At 42.8% G+C, this 19,447-nt stretch overlaps 1 protein-coding gene across 5 annotated transcripts in view; it reads right to left on the minus strand.

Moving 5' to 3' along the window:
• Positions 1 to 17,517, minus strand: part of HDAC8 (histone deacetylase 8) — a 214,653-nt gene extending 197,136 nt beyond the window's left edge. For all 5 annotated transcript variants that reach the window (XM_073885822.1, XM_073885820.1, XM_073885821.1 and 2 more), the window contains exons 1-4: positions 17,081 to 17,517; positions 16,529 to 16,581; positions 13,627 to 13,757; positions 11,872 to 12,013 (exon numbers count right to left, since the gene is read on the minus strand). In XM_073885822.1, the coding sequence (XP_073741923.1) occupies positions 11,872 to 12,013; positions 13,627 to 13,757; positions 16,529 to 16,581; positions 17,081 to 17,305 (551 nt within the window). In that variant the 5' untranslated portion in view covers positions 17,306 to 17,517. The remainder of the gene's footprint in view (positions 1 to 11,871; positions 12,014 to 13,626; positions 13,758 to 16,528; positions 16,582 to 17,080) is intronic.
• Positions 17,518 to 19,447: the final 1,930 nt, after the last annotated feature.

Consider the following 19,447-nt stretch of genomic DNA (forward strand, 5'->3'; position numbering starts at 1 on the left):
CACAGGAATTTTCCACACGCTACCTTTCATGATCTAGATGAGGCTGTTGGTGCCCCTAAGGTACAGAAAGCTCTGTGGATGCCAGAACCTTATGGAATTAAATTAGGAGGTCCTAGGTTAGAGGAAAGGAATTTGAATAGTGATTACACTGAGGACGGTATAATCTTGACAAGAAGTATTCCCTGTGTTTTATTTTCAGAAAGAGTCTCAAGGCCACTGCAGAAGGAATGGAGGATCTGATGAAACCTGCTGCAAGTTGCTGTTCAAAGTTTTTATTTTATAGAAGGCCTTGATTTTAGACTGAGAACATCTGCTCTTCTGGTAGTAAGGAACAGTCCTGGGGTATCAGCACTACTGCACAATTTGCCAATGAGGGGCAATCTCTCGGTCTCTTGGTAGAGAGTACCTTCATTTGCCTTATGGGTCTGGGTTGGCCCTAGCAGTATAAAGGGTTAGTTGAGCGGGGGATTCTATGTGATGTTCGGGAGGGAAGGCGTATAGGGAAGGCTGGCAGTAAAACTCTGACAAAGCAAAGGTCATGGGTCTTAAAGGCAATAGTGAAGAGTCCACTCTCAGCCAGGAGCAGCTTATGGGCAAAGGGAAAGCGTAAGCGCAGTGGGTGATAAGCAGTACCAGGCAGGGCTGACTTCAGCTGGACAGGTAGTGGGAACTTTTCTGGACCAGGGATTTAGTTCTTAGAGGCTACCTAGGTCCCCCTTGAGTATAACCCAGCCTAGATATAAGTGACTTTTATCAAACACTATGTGCCAGGCTCTTGGCTAAGCTCTGTAATGCAATTATTAGATTTAACCCTGATAACCCTATAAGGTAGATGCTATTATTATCTCCACCTTACAAATGAGGACACTGAGGCACAGAGGTTTTATAGCTAATAACTGATGGAGCTGGGATTCCCTGGGCCACACTGAACCACTGTGATATACGGTCTTCCCCAGTTCTGTAGGAAGTACAGGAACACATCTCATCCCCTAGAGGCTAGGGGTGGGGATGCCATAGGGACAAAGCATGTCTTGGCTGGTTCCTACTTTGCTGCCTGGCTGGGCAGTTTTCTGATGGGAGGTCTGGTGCCTTACAGGCTGGACATGTATTTTTTTTTTAATATTTTATTTATTTATTCATGAGAGACAGAGGGAGAGAGAGAGAGAAGCAGGCTCCCAAGGAGCAGGGAGCCCGATGCGGGACTCGATCCCAGGACCCTGGGATCATGACCTGAGCCGAAGGCAGACGCTTAACCATCTGAGCCACCCAGGCGCCCCAGGCTGGACATATATTGAAAGAATGATCTGGGCTACCGTGGCAAAGGCTTGTCTATTTTGTCTGGTGATGTGTCCGTTCTGCAGGTTCCAGCACTGAACGGGTATAAAGAGAATCCAGGCCTCCGTCTTCATGTAGTTACCTGTTTGTCAAGGCTGGAGGGTGGGTAGTGCAGATACAGGAGCGGGGCTGGCTGCTCGGTTAACAAGTTATACTGTTCATACAGCCCTTTGGGGGAACTGGAACTGTAATGCAATTCACTGTCACCCACTTCATATCTGCATAAGGAACTGGAGCTCTTGAGAATATAGCTTGAATAGCTTTGATCTAACCTCCAGGTGGATGATGACTAATGGCTAGAGGTCTAGTTCTACATTCTTCTTGTAGAGCTTGCCAAGACACAAGGCAGTTTCATGGCTCTGCCATTTACTGCCCCCAGGTGGAAGTAGCAGAGACCAACAACATTCGAGGACATCTCTCTCCCTCTTCCGGCAGGGAAGCAGGACAGAGGGGGCCCACATGGCATAGATCCTGTGTTGCCAGGTGGTAGGCAGAAACGTCATGGGATGAGAGGGCAAATAATAGAACTGTGGGAGGAAGAAGTGCATGGTGGAGCTAGGGATGTAGGTCTTAAGTGGATCATCAGAACGAGGTAAAGGAAAATACTGGGAGCTGAGATGCAGAGCCAAATGGGGTAAGAGACACCAGGAGAGGCAAGAATGAGGACTAGCCAGTCAAAGCAGACAAATCCGATATCTCTTGGCAAATTCTGGAGGTTAGGAGTCATTGTTCTGTGTTGGGTTTTACTATCTCCTAGCACATATTTACATGGAGAGGGTGAGTCCCACTGAAGGGAATCTGGATGGGACAAGGTGACTTCCTAAGAGACTGACTACAAAAAGTAGAATCAAAGGATTCAAAGCAGCCTGTGAGCAAGTGCTAGAAGAGGGCAAGAGTATTTTTTTTTTTTTTTTAGAGAAAGTAGGGGTCATGGGGCAGGTGCTCCCTCAGTTCACTAGGCAACCCACACACTCGCATTACACCCTCCTTCATTTCCTTTTCTCTGACTGTAGAAGCAGCGGTTCTCCTCCTCCCAAAGCCACTCACCCCATCTTCTCCTGCCTCCTCTGAGACTTTGCTCCATTCTTATCCTTCTCATATTTCCAAGATTTCCCTTTCAGCCCATAAATGCTCTTAAATCTTTGAGAACAAATCCAATGGGCCACCCCTCAAGCCTTACTTTCCCTTGGCCATTGCCCTCCTCTTTCCTTTCCTTCCCATTCAAACTTTTGGACCATTTATGTTCCTTTCCTGCCCATTTCCTTAGTTCCTACTCACGCCTCAACAGTTTGCATTCCCCTCATTCTCCAGGAAGTTATCTTAGCAAAATCATTATTGACTACGTTACTTGCCAAATATGACTGACACACTTTAGTACCTCTCTGGACTGACCCCTCCATAGCGTGTGACACTACCGAGAGCTCTTTTCTTCCTGAAACTCTTCTGCTACCTGGGGATTCTGTGGTCCCTTTCTATTTTGATTATCTGGCTAGCCCTGACTATTGCTTTTCGGCTGAATGCACTGGGACCTCTTCTTGTACTGGCCCATTACAAGTTGGTGTTTCCCAACTAGACAAGTTGGGTCTAGGCTCTACTTTCTTTATCTAACTCTCTGCCTTTTCCCTCAGTTATTCTGTCCATTGTCATGGTTTGCACCACCCCTTTATATACTGGCAACACATCCATTTTCTATTTCTAGCTTCCACCTCCATCTCCAAGTCCGAGTATCTGTTTTCCCCGGGTATTACCTCTGCTGCACACCAACTCCTACTCTTAATTTACTGAGGTATACAAGGGTTAAGCACACAGGTTGATGAGTCAGACTGCCCGGGTTTGAACTGCAACGTCATCACTTACCAAGCTTGAGCAGAGTTGTTTAACCTCTCTGTACTCCCACGTGTAAAAGACAGCAAATAACAATATCCACCTCTTCATTCCAGAATATACAAGAAATATGACAATCTATGAGAACAATGTGTGTAAGGTAGCATCTAGCACATAGCTCAACACACGTTGGCTATTATTATCAAGTCCTATCTTCTTCGGGACTCTGCTCAAAACAAGCCAGAAACCTGAGTGATCTTCCTCATCTTTCCTCTCCACCCATATCTACTAATCACTGATACTTGATTTTATCTCTTGAAGCTGTCTCAAGTCAGCCTTCACCATTCTCCATCGCCCAGTCTCACTGCTCTGCCTTAGTTCAGGTCCTCATCACTTGTCATTGGGACTGCTGTTACCCTATTCAGTCTCCCTACCTCCAGTCTACACCTCCATCAATCCGTCCTCTAGGACTATAGTTGGACTTAAGTTTTCTAAAACACACACCTAACCATGTTACTTCCTCACATGATTTTGTAGTGGCCCTCCATTTCCTACCACAGAGTTTCTCAAAGTGTGCACAGCAGAATCACTCCTGGAGTTTGAAAGGTCAGGTTCTGACCCACTCCTCTGAACCTACCTGATCAAGATCTCTGAGAAAGAACTAGATATCTGCATCTGTCAAATGGGCGCCTCAGATAGATGCAAAGCCTTTCATGACCCATTTCCTCCTTCTCTACCTCATCTTCTGCCGTTGTCCACTTTGTACTGTAACCCTCCAGCAACAGTAGGCTGTGTGTCGTTCCCCAAATCCACCAAGCTGTTTTATTTACACTGCTCTGCTTTTGCAAAGGCGGTGGTGGCCTTCTGAAATGCCGTTCACTTTCTTCTCTCCCTGGCACACTCACTCCTCTGCATCCTTTGAAGTCTTCTTCACCATAACCTCCTTATTGACACATCTTACTTCACTCCTCTACAGCACTGTTTCTCAACCATTTGCTCATTATCATTTCCTAATCCAAGGAGCCTTTTCAGATACCTTTTCCTAACGGGCCACTCTACACAATTTTCATATCACAGATACACTGAACATCTGCTTATATACTGTCACCCTTTGGGGGGGGGCCATAAACCCTGTAACATCTAAGCTTTTTGTCGTCCTCCCCACCCCCTCCAAGAATCAGTGTTTGCTCTGGTGGCAGACGTTGCTATCCAAACTGGTCTTCTTAAGGTTCACCTTTGGTTTCTGTGATAAGTCTTTTCTGATTCTCTTCCTGTTTTTTGACCATTTCTTCTCAAGATTCCTTTGTAGGCCTTTCTTCTACCTGTCCTGTAAACATTGGCCTTCCACAAGGCTCAGTATTTGTTTTGTTTTCTGTATCACCCTATAGATGCTTCTCAGGTGATTTTATCTATTTTCTTAGTTTTAATTACCACCTATCATGCTGTTGACTCCCAGATCTGTATCTTCAGTGGAGACAGTTCTGAGCTCCAGCTTCTTGCTAGTGCAAGTATGGTTCACAGATTGGCAGCATTTAGTATCATCTGAGAGCTTGTCAGAAATGCAGGTTCTTAGGTTTCACCACAGACCTCCTGAACCAGATCTGCATATTTATCAAGACACCCAAGTATTTCATATACACATTACAGGCTCAAAAGCCCTGGGCTGGACCCCATTACCAGCCCTCTAGCAGACTTCTTGAATTGAATGTTCCATAAGCACATCAGTTCTCATCCCTTACTCTTCTTGGTTAATGGTAACCAAATTTACTGAGTCATCTACACAAGAAATCTAGATCACTCCACTCCTTCCTTATCATTGGATACCACTCCTATCTATTCAAGCTACTAAATGGCTCTTGAATTTATTTTCTCTTCTGTGCTCATCACCACTGCTTTCACATCCTTTTGGGTCGATTATTACAGTCAAGTCCTAATCGATTTCTCTATCGACATCCTCCTCTGACTCCCCACCAGTTTATCTGCTTGAATAGAACCATATTCCTAAAATGCAAATCTGATCATGTTACCTCCTCCTGGCTAAAACTTCCTTCAGTGATTTCTCACTGTCCAAAGCCAGGGTTCTTAACCAGGGATCCATCCATTCATGCATGGGCTTCAAGAGAGTCTGATACTTTCTGAAGTTACAAGGAAAAATTCGCATATGTACACTTTTCTAGGGACACTATACATAGCTTTCTTCAGATTTTCAGAGGATCCGTGATCCAAACAGGTCAAGAACCACTGATCTGAAGGATCAAGTTCAAACTCTCTAGTTTGGCATACAAGGACCTTTATACCTCCCCCACCTTACTTCCAGTCACTTACCTACAGGAGTTCCAGCTTTAATTACGGACTTGGAAGTTCCCTCAGCTTTCATGCCTCTCCGCCCCTGCACCATGCTGTTTCTGGAATAACCCCCAAGTTGTCTACAAGGTCAGTACATGGTGCGGCCTGGATTTGTGCTGGAGTCTTACTTCAGAGTTCTACAGTGACCTGGCATTTTCCCCTGTGGCCTAGTACACACAAATACATACACATGTACTAGAACAAGTTTTGTGAAATCCACCTTGATTTCAACAGATTGCAGCCCACTGAATTGATATGATGTTCTATTAATGAGCTGCAACTCTCAGTTTGAAAAACACTGCACTAGACCTTTGCTGATACAGGAAGTTCTTATTACTGAGAATTTATTATCTTAGTCCCAGAAGCATCAAGGTTTTGAGGTTTCCTAGGGATACAAAAGCTGTCAATAGCATGAAAGCCCTTGCTAATGAATCGACCACTTCTATCAGGCCCCATTCAAACAACCTACTCCTCTAAATCCTAGCACCTATCCCTCCCCATCTGTTCAGTCACTTTGTCTTTTATGGATTGGCGGATACATCAGTGAGCAATTCACTGAAAATCTATCACAAAGTGAAATTACAAATCTTATAAAAGGATGCAAGATACCCTGAAGTCAACACACAAAACTGGCAAGGATCTGCAGACCAGTTTACAATTGAAAAGGAGAAATATAAATAAGGATAAGGATAATGATTTTGAAAGTGGTTCGAAAGAGAGTGATTTGAATGCCAAATGATTAAGGAGAAGCCCTCAGAAAAAACTGAAAAGGCCCTTGAACATTTTGGCAAAATCAACCCTCTTAATGATCATGCTGCAAAAATCTCACAGAAAGTAAAATGTACCATCTTGAAATATCATGCAATTTTGTTAGAAGAATTAGGCCCAAACAAAAACAATCAATCCTTGATACATTCTTTGTTTGAAGAATTATGTAGCATTCAATTTTATTAAAAGAGACCAAATAGACATATTTTAATAGTTATTCAAGTTAGTATGCTGATCAAGTCCTGCCCTCTCTGTTATTTACTCGAAAATTTTAGTCCCCCTTTTAAATGGATTCACTTGGTGGTCTTCTGCCTGGTACCAACTGCCCTCAAATAATAAGAACTTCCTGTTATAATCCTCTGTTTCCTCATTGCCTAACATACAGCAGGAGCTTAAGAGAAGTTTGTTAAATGAATAACTGCAGTGATGGCCTCCTCCTCCCTATCCAGTCTCAGTTCCCTCTGATCCAATCAGCACATTGCCACCTTCTCTAAAATTCTTCAGTAAATCCCCACTCGCCCCAGAAAAAAAGTCCAACTCCTCAGCGTGGCTGACAAAACCTTTACAATCTGGTCTTGCTCTATTTGCTCTCACATTCTAGCCACATTTAACGACTTGTAATTCTCCAAATGTCCCATGCTTTCCACTGCCATGTTTTTTATTATCCCCTCTGCTTGGAATTCTCTATCCCCACCGATGGGAAGGCAAACTCCTTCTCCTCCTTCTGTACACTCCACTACCTTGCACATAATGGCAGCATATACACTGACCATACTGTGTCTGTATTGTAACTGCTTCCCACCTTGTTCCAAGCAGTTTTTACTATAAAAAGTTCTACTGATAAAACTAATACACATTAGAGAAAACACAGGAAAAATATAGGAAACAGAAGATACATGTATACGTGCGTGTGCGTGCATACCTCTTTATCCCTCATAGTATCGTCAGCTTCACAAAGTCACTGGTATTTTGTTGTATTTCCTTCTAAGAGTTTTTCTTTTTTCTTTTTTTAAAGATTTTATTTACTTATTTGACAGACAGAGACACGGTGAGAGAGGGAACACAAGCAGGGGGAGAGGGAGAGGGAGAAGCAGGCTTCCCGCGGAGCAAGGAGCCCGATGCGGGGCTCGATCCCAGAACCCTGGGATCATGACCTGAGCCGAAGGCAGATGCTTAACGACTGAGCCACGCAGGCGCCCCTCCTTCTAAGAGTTTTTCATAAGCATCTCTTTTTTAACATGACTAATCAGAGCGAATGTGCAATGTTGTAGCTACCTGCCCTTTAAGAACAAAGCCAACATTATACAATATGAATTTTTTTTTGTTATACAGTCATCCTAACCACCACTTGTTAATGGTTACATAATAGCCCATAAAGTGGATATGTTACAGTATACTACCTAAACATCCTGAACATTCTGCTGTTGTTCAATATTTAGGTCTCCCTCCTTCCCCCCTTTTGGGCTATTATAATTAAGAGAGAAATTACCATCTTCATACACATGGTTCTCCAATATTTTGGATTGGTTTATTTCCTTAGAATAGATTACCAAGAGTAATAGATATATGAGTTAAGAATCTTTCTTCTTTCAGCTCAAATTTGGGAAGGGAAAAAATACATGCAGGTGTATATTATGTTTCAATCTCCCTTCCTGTAATTTTAGTGATGCTAAATATTTACTCATGTTTATTTACTATTTGTTTCCTCTTTTGTGAACAGTTCATGTCTTTTGCCCACTTATCTAAATTTCAGTGTTTTAAAAAATCAATTAAAATAAAGATTTTATTATTTTTTTGAGGGGAGAGGGAGAGAGGTAGGGAGAGGGAGAGAGGGAGAAGGGCAGAGGTAGTGGGAGAGGGAGAATCCCAAGCAGGCTCCACGCTCAGCACAAAGCCCGATACGGGCCTTGGATCCCACAACCCTGAGATCACGACCTGAGCCGAAATCAAGAGTTGGAAGCTTAATTGAGCCACCCAGGCGCCCCTAGAATAAAGATTTTAACGCTTTGTAGTATTTGCTGCAACTTTTTTTTTTTTTTGCCTCTTTTTATTTTGGTAATATTTTAGCTGCAAAAGTAATAAAATCTCATTACAGAAATTGTGCATTACACTTTAAAAAAATCATCCATAATTCTGCCACCCTGACATAGCCACTATTATCATTCCCACTGCTTTTTTTTTATATATGTGTGCATTCTACAAAGTTGTAATTGTGGTGTGCATACAGTTTTAAAACCTGCCTTTTTATTAACACAAGTCTTTTTTCTGAAACACCCTATTGTCTTCATAATCATCATTTAAAATAATACATAATATTCTATGGAACAGATTGACTACTTATTACTACATATTCATGTTATTTCTAATTTTTTTGTTTCATAAGGAACACTGATAAACACCTCCATGCAAATAGTTTTTTCCATATTTTGCATGGTCTTCTCAGGAAACATTCTCAGTAGTAGGATTAAAGGGCATTAATCCTATCCCTAAAGTAGACAAAGGGCATTAATATACCTTAGCTACCAAGTTGCTTTCTTAAGGGGTTGAAAAAAACTGCACTATTACTAGCCAACTGAGTACCATGTTTTCCAATTCTGGCCTAAAAAGGGGCTACCTAGTTGTTAAAATTTGCATTTCTTTGACTAGTAGCAATGAACATTGCCCCATGTTTTCCAGTGGTACTTAAACACCTTTGCAAATTGTCTCTTCACGTTCTTTGCCCATACTTCTTCTCACACATCATACGAGTGCCTTAGAAAACACAAACCTACCACACTTTGTCATATTTATGACAAATATGCCTTTTTAGTCTGTATTTAGATGTTGTGTTTTAAAGGGCCACAAAACTTTTAAAAGTGATTTTGGTTTTAAAATTTTATGCAGCTAAATTCGTTGAGCTTTTCCTTTGGGAGTTTTTTTTTTTTTTTCTCTATTACTTCCTAAGCTTAGGGAAACTATTCTCCTTGAGAAGCTTGATAAATACCCATTCATTCCAGTTTTTTTAATTTGCTTTTTTACACTGAACTCTTCAATCTAGCTGCCACTTTTTTTTTAGTTTATTACGAGAGATGAGGGTATAAATGCTACCAGCTGTCACAACACCATTTACTGACGAATCCTTTCCACTCCCATCCACTTGCAAAGCATCTTTTATAATAGACTGCATTCTTATACATAACAGTCTCTTTGCGGAGTGTGGTATAATATCATCTGTCTCCTCTTATACCAGCGGTACCAGTGTTTTCATTATCCTAGTTTTGTATGTTTAATATCTAATAGCATTAGTCACTCATCATTCTTCTTTTGAAGAATTTTCTTTGAAAATTACTGTTCTTTAGTTTCCAAATGCAATTATTTGCTGTCTTACCTCTAAGATATGAATTTTGTGAAGGGCGGATTGGTTCGTTTCCTTAGAATAGACTGCTAAGAACAATATTACCGGGTCATACAGGTATGAATGTTTTCCCCACTCTTTCAACACTTAGCTCCGAGGTTTTCAAAAAGAGTGTACCAATGTCACTGTAATCATGCCAGCATGAGGGTATTTTGAAGATTTTTTTTTTTCAACATTGGTAGGGGAGAAAGATACCTTGCTTCAATTTTTATCTCTCTGCTTATTAGTGATGATAAACATGCTTGACATACAGTAGGTGCTTAATCAGTGCATGCTGAATGACTAAATGGCATGTATGAATCCATACACGTATTTGGGGATGGAAACGTTTAAACAAATATTGCGCTTATGAAAGATAATGCTGGCTAGATGTCAGTTTGTGGGCTAAATGCCTGGAGTCCACCTGCAGAGATGTTCTAGAGGTGCCAAGAACCCCCGAGAATTTGGACCTGAATTGGGGAGATCTCTAGAGACTCTCTGCAATTTATATCCACCACAGTGTCTGTTTCCAGGTAGGATCAGCTGAAAGCCGTCTGAAACAGTTAAGATAATACCTACCAACATGCAGACCAGGAGCAGCCATGATTGACTCTAGATAGAGCATGCTTCATTTCAAAGCAAAACAGGGAGGAGAAGTGGCAGGTATCTCAGTATTCCACTGGAAACTGACCCAGGCCCTAGCAGGCCTTAAGCAGTGAATTTAAATAGGTAAGACCCTCCAGTGCCACATGCAGAAAGTAGATCTGATTAACAGGCTCAGGCATTTTCTAGGAAACCACACTACTTTTCTTCTCAACTTGCTAAGCACAAGAGGGAAAAGAGGTCCTTGGTTCAGAGGACCCCTCCCGACCTTCATCTGTAGTTTAAAGGAGAGAGGGTCGTTTTTCTTTTCTTTTCTTTTTTTTTTTGTCCTAGGGATCACTGTCTTTATTTTGAAATTTTTTAATAGAGCAAGAGCTAACAAAAGGTAGGTGGTTTCTCTTTGTTTCTAAGGCCATGGAAAACATGTTATTAAACACTGGTTCTCTCTGCTCCATCACCTCAGTAGTAGATTCTAGTAGTAAACTTTCTCAAGGACTTCCTTGGTCATGAAATCTGTTGATGTGATGAAAAGAATTCCATGTTATCGTCTTAACCTGCATATGCTGAAACTGCTCAAGGTTTCAGTCTGAAGAAAAAAAAAAACGCCATTTTCTCTGGACTCAAGAGCACCAAGGAGGTCAAGGTCATGGCCAACAGTATGAATGATTGGCGTGTGAAAGATGCATCACCAGTTACTCCCACCACTGCTTCATTTCACTCACACAGCACATAGAGCAATTCAAAGTTTTAAAAATTCTTCTCCTCCAGTATGTATTAAGTACTTACTACCCACACAGCAAGCAAGCGTATCAAGCAAGATGACAAATGCCGTCCCAGCGGTCCTTGTCACACACAGGGTAGAGCTGTTTGAAATGTCAACATGAAACTCCAAAAGGACTTCTCTAGCTCTAAGTAGCACCTGAGAACAGCTGTTTCACAAGCCCTTTCTCCTTAGAGTGACAGTTAATTCTCTCAGTCGGTTGCCACTTGCCTTAGAGATGGCAGCAAAAGCTTCCTTGATTCGTCAGCCTTTTGTTTTAAATCTATTCCCATCAATTTCCCACCTATTTGGAAACCTGTTTGCCACTTCTTTCAAGAACTAGCTCTAAAACGCACCTCTTCCAAGACTTCCAAGATTAATTTCTGCATAGCACTACAATCTCCTCAGCTCATCCGTATATTCAGTTGGTACCCAAACTGATGTTGCTCCCTAATTTTTCTAGTTCTGTGACTGTCTCTAGAGCATTAAGTCCCTTGAAGACAGGGACATTTCCCAAAAGCTGTTAAAGGACTGTAGAGACTGCCTAGTTATATCCTTTGCCCTGCCCATTTTCCTGATGAAGAAACTGTGGCCTTGAGAGGTTAATCTTTCCAAGTCAGTTAGCCAAGTTTGCAGGAAAACTAGCCATGGGGCCCAGGTATCCTGACTTTCGATAGAGTGCTTTCCATTATACTGTGTCACCTTCTTCTAAGTCACTTGTATCTCTTCAGAATGCCCGGGAAAGGGGCTATATTCATACACAAATCTCTCAAGGAATGCCCGTACAATAAGCGTCAGCGTCTGCATAACTGAGAAACTGACTCAAGGAAAGAGGCAGAAAGCAGAAAGGTCATTTTCTTACTTCTTTGCATGATGCCACCCTCCAGACCAGTTAATTGCTACTTTGCACGTTCCGTCAATGAGGCACTGCGCAGCCGTGATCGTGGCCCCTCCTACAGCTGCTGCGTAGTCAAATATCCCTTCCGTGGCAGGGCAGTCATAACCTTCGGGCAAAAACATCAGAAGAGCTTGTTACAAGATGAACTGCAGAAAGAGGAGGTGTGATATGGTGGTTCCCATAATAAGAAATACTACCCCCCACCCCCCACCCCACCCCCCACCCCACCCCACCCGTGATCTTCATCCCTGTGTCTGACACAGCGCTCCCAAAGCTGTTGGGATTTCCCAAGTGAAGAGAGCAGTAAAGGTGTCTTTGTTGTGTTAATGAGGTGACTTGTGGATCACACCCCAGGGTGGGGGGGGGGGCGGTGAGCAGTGGGGCAAACCAGGTGATTGGAAGGTTGGAACTACCAGTCCTACCCCCTGACCTCCTCCTGTGAGGGGGGAGGGGCTGGAGATTGAGTTCAATCACCCATTGGCCAATGATTTAATCAGGCATGCCTATGTAATGAAGCCTCCCATAAAAACCCAAAAGGCGGGCTGGGAGAGCTCCTGGTTTGGTGAATGCCTGGGAATGTGGGGAGAGGGGCATGCCTGGAGAGTGTGTGGAAGCCCCACACCACACCCTTTGGTCATCCCTTGCCCTGTGCATCTCTTCCATCTGGCAGTTCTGGGTTATATCCTTTTATAATGAACCGGTAATCTAGTGAGTAAATGGGTTTCCTAAGTTTTCTTGTGCCCTGCTCTAGCAAATTCAACCCAAAAGAGGGTGTTTGTGGGAACCTTCTGATTTATAGCCAGTCAGTCAGAAGCACAGGTAGCAAGCTGGGCTTGTGACTGGCATGTGACGTGCAGAGCAGTCTTGTGGGACTGAGCCCTTAACCTGTGGGACCTCATGCTATGGCCAGGTAGATAGTGTCAGAATTGAGTTGAACTGTACGACACCAGGTGGGTGTCCTGAGCATTGCTGGGTGGTGTGGGAGGAAAGCCCCACCTCCATACATTGGAACTGGGTCTAGAACCCTACTGGGAGGAACAGTTTGAGGTGCGACAACAACATATCTTGCCAAAAAGCTTCCAAATGAGAGAGAGATAAACATCTCCAATGTTGGGGAAAGAATCTTTTGAAGTATTGGAACTAGAGAGGCTAAACCTTCGAGATTAGCTAGTCACATCCTACAGAGGGAGAAACTGAGTCCTGAGAGGTGATATGTCTTATCTATGGTCACAAAGAGCCAGGCCTGGGACCCAGGTCCCTTGACTCACCCATCTCCCAGACCAGGTTTCTACCAAACCATGCTGTTTCTCTAGACTATCCTATTGGCCACCTACAGTTTTTTTAAAAATACAGCTGTTCAACATGAAGCAGGGTTGAAACCTTAGCCGGAACATAAATATGTACTCAAGTTAAAAATAGAAGGTCATGAGATGGTTAAATCAGCATCCATAGAGCCAGACCCAATCTGGGCACTACTATTAGGGCCTTGACAACTAAAAGATTTCCCCCCATCTGATCCAACGTTCAGCTTTGCTCAACTCATACGGTTTGCTCAGCAAGCAAGATATGTGTATCTAAACTAAGAGATTAAGATTGCGGTTAACACATCAGTTCTTAATTGACAAATACTAAAGACCATCATGCAAGTCAGGAAACGAGTGGTTACAATTTACAGACGGAGGCCGTCTCCCTCCCACCACTGGCCGGTAACGACTTTACCTAGCCCATATTCTACGGAGTCCGGATGGTCGTCATCTCCTTCTTGGCTGACCTTCTGGAGATGCTGCAGATAGGCATCAGTGTGGAAGGTGGCCATCTCCTCCATGGAGGCTACTTTGGGCTTAACTATCCTAATAATAACGGAGAACAAAGAGAGGTGAGTGAGTCAGACCCAGAATATGCCAGAAACTGGAAGCAGGAGAAAGGAGTCTGAGCAGAAAATACAACTCCCAGCTTCCAGTTCCAGTGGGCTGAAATATTGAACACGTTCTGTTCCTCTACTGTGCCATCTAGTCTTCACTTCCTCACATCGATATAATGATTCCATTAATAAGGGGTGAGAGGACCGATCTTCAAAGCCCTTGAGTTTATAGGTAGGTAAAAAAAAAAAAAGTGAGTAATTATATTTAAGTTAAATAATCGGATACTGGACAAACTTCACTCTGTGAGTTACAACTTGCATGACAAACTAGTAGGCAGAGATATTTTCAATTGCATCAGTTCCTAATTGGTACATAGAATCCTTTCAGCTATGTTTTTACTTTATTGTTTTTTTTTACTTATTTTTTTAGAGGGGGGGGAGGGGCAGAGGGAGAGAATCTTAAGCAGGCTCCACACTGAGCACAGAGCCCGACACAGATCTCATGACCCTGAGATTATGACCTGAGCCGAAATCAAGACTTAACTCTCTATTTTAACTTCAGTAGGCAACTGTATTTTCATGAATTTTGAATTTGGAGTCAGAGAACTGGGCACCTCTTTTTAACTCTGTACTTAACAGCTCTATAACCTCAGGTAAGTTGACTGTTCTGTATAGTTGTTTTCTCATCTGTAAAGTAGGGAGATCTAATGGGACACATGTGAAGATGAAATGATAACATATGAAAATGCTTTGTGGGTAACTATCATTATTATTAATACTAAAGGATAAAAAAAATGGCAACTCAAAACATAAAAGTTTCTCTGTTTGGTCCCTCACATCTACCTCTGAGAGGAAAAAGAGAAGAGGCAAACTGGCTGGAACTGGGCTTTGCTCAGAAGCTCCTAATCAACTCCTCACAACAAGTGACAAATAGAAGGCGACTGAGAGAGGGGCACTTGGTTTCGGCTCAGGTCATGATCTCAGGGTTATGAGATCTGTGTCGGGCTCTGTGCTCAGTGTGGAGTCTGTTTGAGATTCTCTCCCTTTGCCCCTCCCACCACTCTCTCTCTCTCTCTCTCAAATAAATAAATAAATCTTTAAAAAAAAAAAAGCAACTGAGAGAATACAGGGTGATGTTAAGCTAATGGCAGGACTTACCACGTCTAACCTCCAGCTGCCTACTCCCCATTTCCTCTCCCCGACTCTGCCACTGCCACTCAAAGGGTAGTCTATGGACCAGCAGCAGCGGCACCTAGGAGCTTGTTAGACTTGCAGAACTTCAGCCCCACCTCAGATCTCCGGAATTGGAATTTAACAAGGTGATTCATACGTACATTCAAGTTGGAAGAGCAATGACCTAGGCCACAGGGAGGCAGTAGTGGCTTTTTATGTTTGCTGAATGGGAACTCAGCCATGAGTTTTTCATGAATTAATATGACTACACAGGCTACTACTACCACCAAGCAAGCCAGAAAAAATCCTGTAGCTCAGCCTCAAAAAAAATCATGTATATGGTCAAGAGCCAAGGATTCCTGCTTCTCCTTCAAGAAAATATGGCTACACCCTCAGAGGTGACAAACCTGCACATTAAAAGAAAAATGTTACAGTTTCTTGGACCACGTTTCCCAGCCCTAATGGGTCCCTTTTCTAGCACCCTTCCTCTTGTTTAACAAATATGGAAAGCCTCTCTGCTTAATAGCAAGCGAATGGGACAGTTTTGCTTTGCACTGATTTCTTGTCTTAAAGTAACTTTTGAAAAGTTAAATAACTGAGGGATGCCTGGGTGGCTCAGTTAATTAAGCGTCTGCCTTGGGCTCTGGTCATGGTCCCGGGCTCCTGGGTTCGAGGCCCACATCGGACTCCCTGCTCAGCGGGGAGCCTGCTTCTCCCTCTGCCTGCTGCTCCCCGGCTTGTGCTTGCTCTCTCTCTCTCTCTGACAAATAAATAAATAAATAAATAAAATCTTAAAAAGAGAGAAAGGTTAAATAAATGGAAGGCATGTAGTTCTTATGTCTAGCAAACATATGGGTTAAAAAAATAAGGTACTCAATAAATGATTTTGATAATAAGGATAAAATTCGAAAGCCTATTACACTACCTTCTGGGAGATAAATGAAGCATACCACAAAAGCCCGTGCAGACACTCACCTATTTGGCCAGACAATGTCATAAATAATCCTACAAGACAGGGTTATAAGATTTACTCTTATAAAGATTAACAGCAAGTTCATTTTTTTTTTTTTCTTAAAGAAGCACTTAACTCAGTGCTGAGTTCTGGCCTAGTTGCAGGAGTTTTGCTTTGGTCTTGACTTGTCTCCAGGCTTACTCGTAAAAGTCTGGTGGTGGTGATGGGGTGTCTAAAAGTCTGAAGTTGAACACACACCCTCACATCTGGCTTGGAAACAAATACAGACAAACCCCAGAACCCAGCCAAACACCATTTTCCCCCCTATCAGGTGGGTTTTAGTACCCTAATGTAACTCTCCTCAAAATCGCCACAAAGCACCTATCCCTAGAATACTTTCCCTTCCAGCAATAGAGTCTTACTTCTAGTGGATCTGAACTGCTTCAGGTCCTTTTTTCAGGTTTTCTTAATTCTTCAAGAACTTTCACTAGATTACAGACATTACAAACACTGAATAACAACAGAAAAAAAAACTTAAAAGGACCATTCTCAGTTTCTAATTTGCCCCACTGTGAAGTGGGATATTAAGGCTAGAACACCTAGGTTCAGGGCTCTGTTCATGAAAGACAACTTACCTCATTTGCTTATGCAGTGCATATGCTTCAATCAAAGAATGTACCATACTGGCCTAAAAACATGAACAAAAAAAGAAAAAAAAAAGGCAGAAAAAATGTCTCTTAAATGTTTAATTCAGAGAAATACCATCAACTTCATCATCCTGAACAAAGAAAGTAACTTTTAACTCCCCTCTTTTTACTTAACAGTTACAATGCACTTTAGACAAATTGCTAAAGGCGAAAGCTACCGGGCCTTACGGAGGTGATGGAACATTTCTCTCCTGCAGCGTCTTCCCCACTTCAGGGATCCCTTGTAGTAGAGACACCAACGCCTCAGTGCCATCCCCTCCCCCCGCACCCCTACCCTCTCCGGTGCATTGGACGCCCCGCAGATAAATGCTGCGCTCTCAGAAACTATAAGGGAACACTTCCTCCATCACCTGGTGCAGCTGCGCAAATTTCTGCTGATTTTCCCCAGCCCAATCCTCTGCCCCCTCCTAATGCCCTCCGGTTCAACGGCCCCCACCCCCACCCCAGAAGCCCACGGTCTTTTTTCTCCAGCTCTCTTACCCGTTTGGGGACTTTGGCCAGGGAGTCGCACATGCTGACATACTCGGGGCTGTAGATGTAAACTGGAGGCAGCGACTGCCCACTGTCCGCCGGTTCCTCCGGCTCCTCCATCTTCCAATTGCAGCCGTTCCGGAGCCACCGTCTGGATCCGGCTTTTTTCGGACTCAACCCGGGCTCCGGTTCCTGCTCCTCTGAACGGCCGCAGCGGTGCTCCCTGGTCAACATTCCCTCCTATTCTCGCTATCGCCAGAGACACTGTCCCAGCTCCCCATCCAATTGAAGGAATGCATGGGCCTTCCCAGGCCAGAACCTCTTCATTTAGTGACCACGGCTCAAAAACGGGAGGTCGGCAAATATAAAAACCCAAACAGCTGCCAATTAGGATCAATATTTTATGGCACAAATAAGCACGGTCAAAACTAACCATCCTTGTTGCCCTACGGGGCCATTTGAGATGAGGTCAGACCAGCTTTAGAGCATGCTGGGAGATGTAGTTTTGAGGGGTTCGGGTAGCGGAAGAGCCGGGGCTAATTACTAAAATAGCCGCGAATGTGAGTTTTAGCGCTTAAAAAAAAAAAGCAGCCTCAACTCTTTATGAATTGTTTCAATCTGCAAATACAGCCATATAAATATTTAAAAATGGACACAACGTGGCCACCAAGATCCCAGCACCACCCAGCTACATTAGACAGGTTTTTTTTTTTTTTTTTTTTTTTTTTGGTGCGGAACTAATTAATGGTGTAAAGGGTTTGAAAAGTTGGCACAGTAAATTCTGTACCGCAACTTTAGTTTATTCCTTTTCACCATTAACAATCCATGTCCATGTAAGAGTTAACAGTCTCAATAATTTACTCTGGCAAAGCCGATAGCACTTTCCTAAGAGGCTGGCCGGTACTCTGGAAATTGCTCTGTAGATTCCAATCAAGCAATGATGTCAAATTACTCTTTGAAAATTCATGTGGAGTAAGGGGGGTAAGCAGATACTTTCAGTGATGTTTGGAAACTGCAGCTCCCCTTCCTTCCCTCCTTTTGCTTCTGTAACTATACAAGCGTTACTGACATATAATAGGTTTAGTGTGAGGGTCTACATTAAACAATACCCTGAAGCGGTTTTAGAATTATCACCAGTATTTCCGGGTTCCTGGCAGCCCCTATGCTATGATGCAAGCTGGCCAATGCCCAAGCCTCCACCTCTCACATCAACCTGAAGTGACCTTCGAACACCCCTCAGACAATCCAATATCCTTACCTCCTTTAAAATCTAACTTGCCTTTTTGACTCTTTAAACTTATTGAGCACTGCGATATGCACTTGGATATTTTATCTCATTTCACCTTTGCAAAAGTCCTATGAAGGATGTTGTAATATGTCCATTTTACAGAGGCAGTTTAGAGAAAGCAAATAACTATTCAACGTCACACACTTACTAAGCAGAAAAGCAGGAATTCAAAACCGGGTCTGTCTGACACTGAAGCCTTTGAACATTCCCTTCACTATGTAAACTTCATTCCTCCAGGATGACTTTGTGGTAAATCTAACTTTGCTCAACCCTCCATTTAGTATTCCCTGAATACTTAGCATTCTGGAAATACTTTCCCCCTGTGATGTGTTCTTTAACTAGAATGTAAGCCCTTATGCTTCTTTTATATCTTCCCATAGCAACTAGTTCAAAGTTCTGTGGTCATTAAGTCATTCATCAAACATTTATCTGACATCAACTAAATATACACTATGGCTAAGGATTCAGTTCTCAAGATGAATTCTGATCTCTGCTTTCAAGGAATTTGCATTCTTGTACAGATGAGACAAATAAGAAACTATGCAATGCAGCAGAGTCAGGTAATGAATGTAGGATGCTTAGATTACTTAATAAACAAACTTTAAGTATTTAATAAATGGCAACTAGGATTCCTATTCAGTGGCATTTGAGATGGCCTTAGTGCATGGACAGGATTTTACTTGGTGGGAACGAGAGCCAGGCGAGGGCACACTGACTAGAATCCACAGCATAAGCAAAAACAAAAAGGAGACCATTTCTAGTCAAGTTTAGCTGAAGGGACTGGATCATGAAGGGTTTTGAATGCCAGGCTAAAGAGAACAGACTTTACTCTGTGGGAAATGAGGAGACATTTAAACAGAAATCTTAAAAAAAAAAAAAAAGATTTCCACAGCAGTGGTGGGTAGAAAAGATTAGCTATTGAAAGACTAGAGGCAGTCAGTGTCGCAACGGTCCACATAAAAAGTAATGATGGTTCAAACCAGAGTATGGGCCACAGGAACAGAGAAGCCGCTACCCCCGTCCTGGATTGTCATCTCTCACCCAGACTTTCTGCAATATCAAACAGGTTTCTGCTTGTACTCTTGCAG

The sequence above is a fragment of the Callorhinus ursinus genome, unplaced genomic scaffold (assembly GCF_003265705.2).
Source record: "Callorhinus ursinus isolate GAN/ISIS: 27379988/994484 unplaced genomic scaffold, GSC_fseal_2.0 scaffold66, whole genome shotgun sequence".
Taxonomy (NCBI): domain Eukaryota; kingdom Metazoa; phylum Chordata; class Mammalia; order Carnivora; family Otariidae; genus Callorhinus; species Callorhinus ursinus.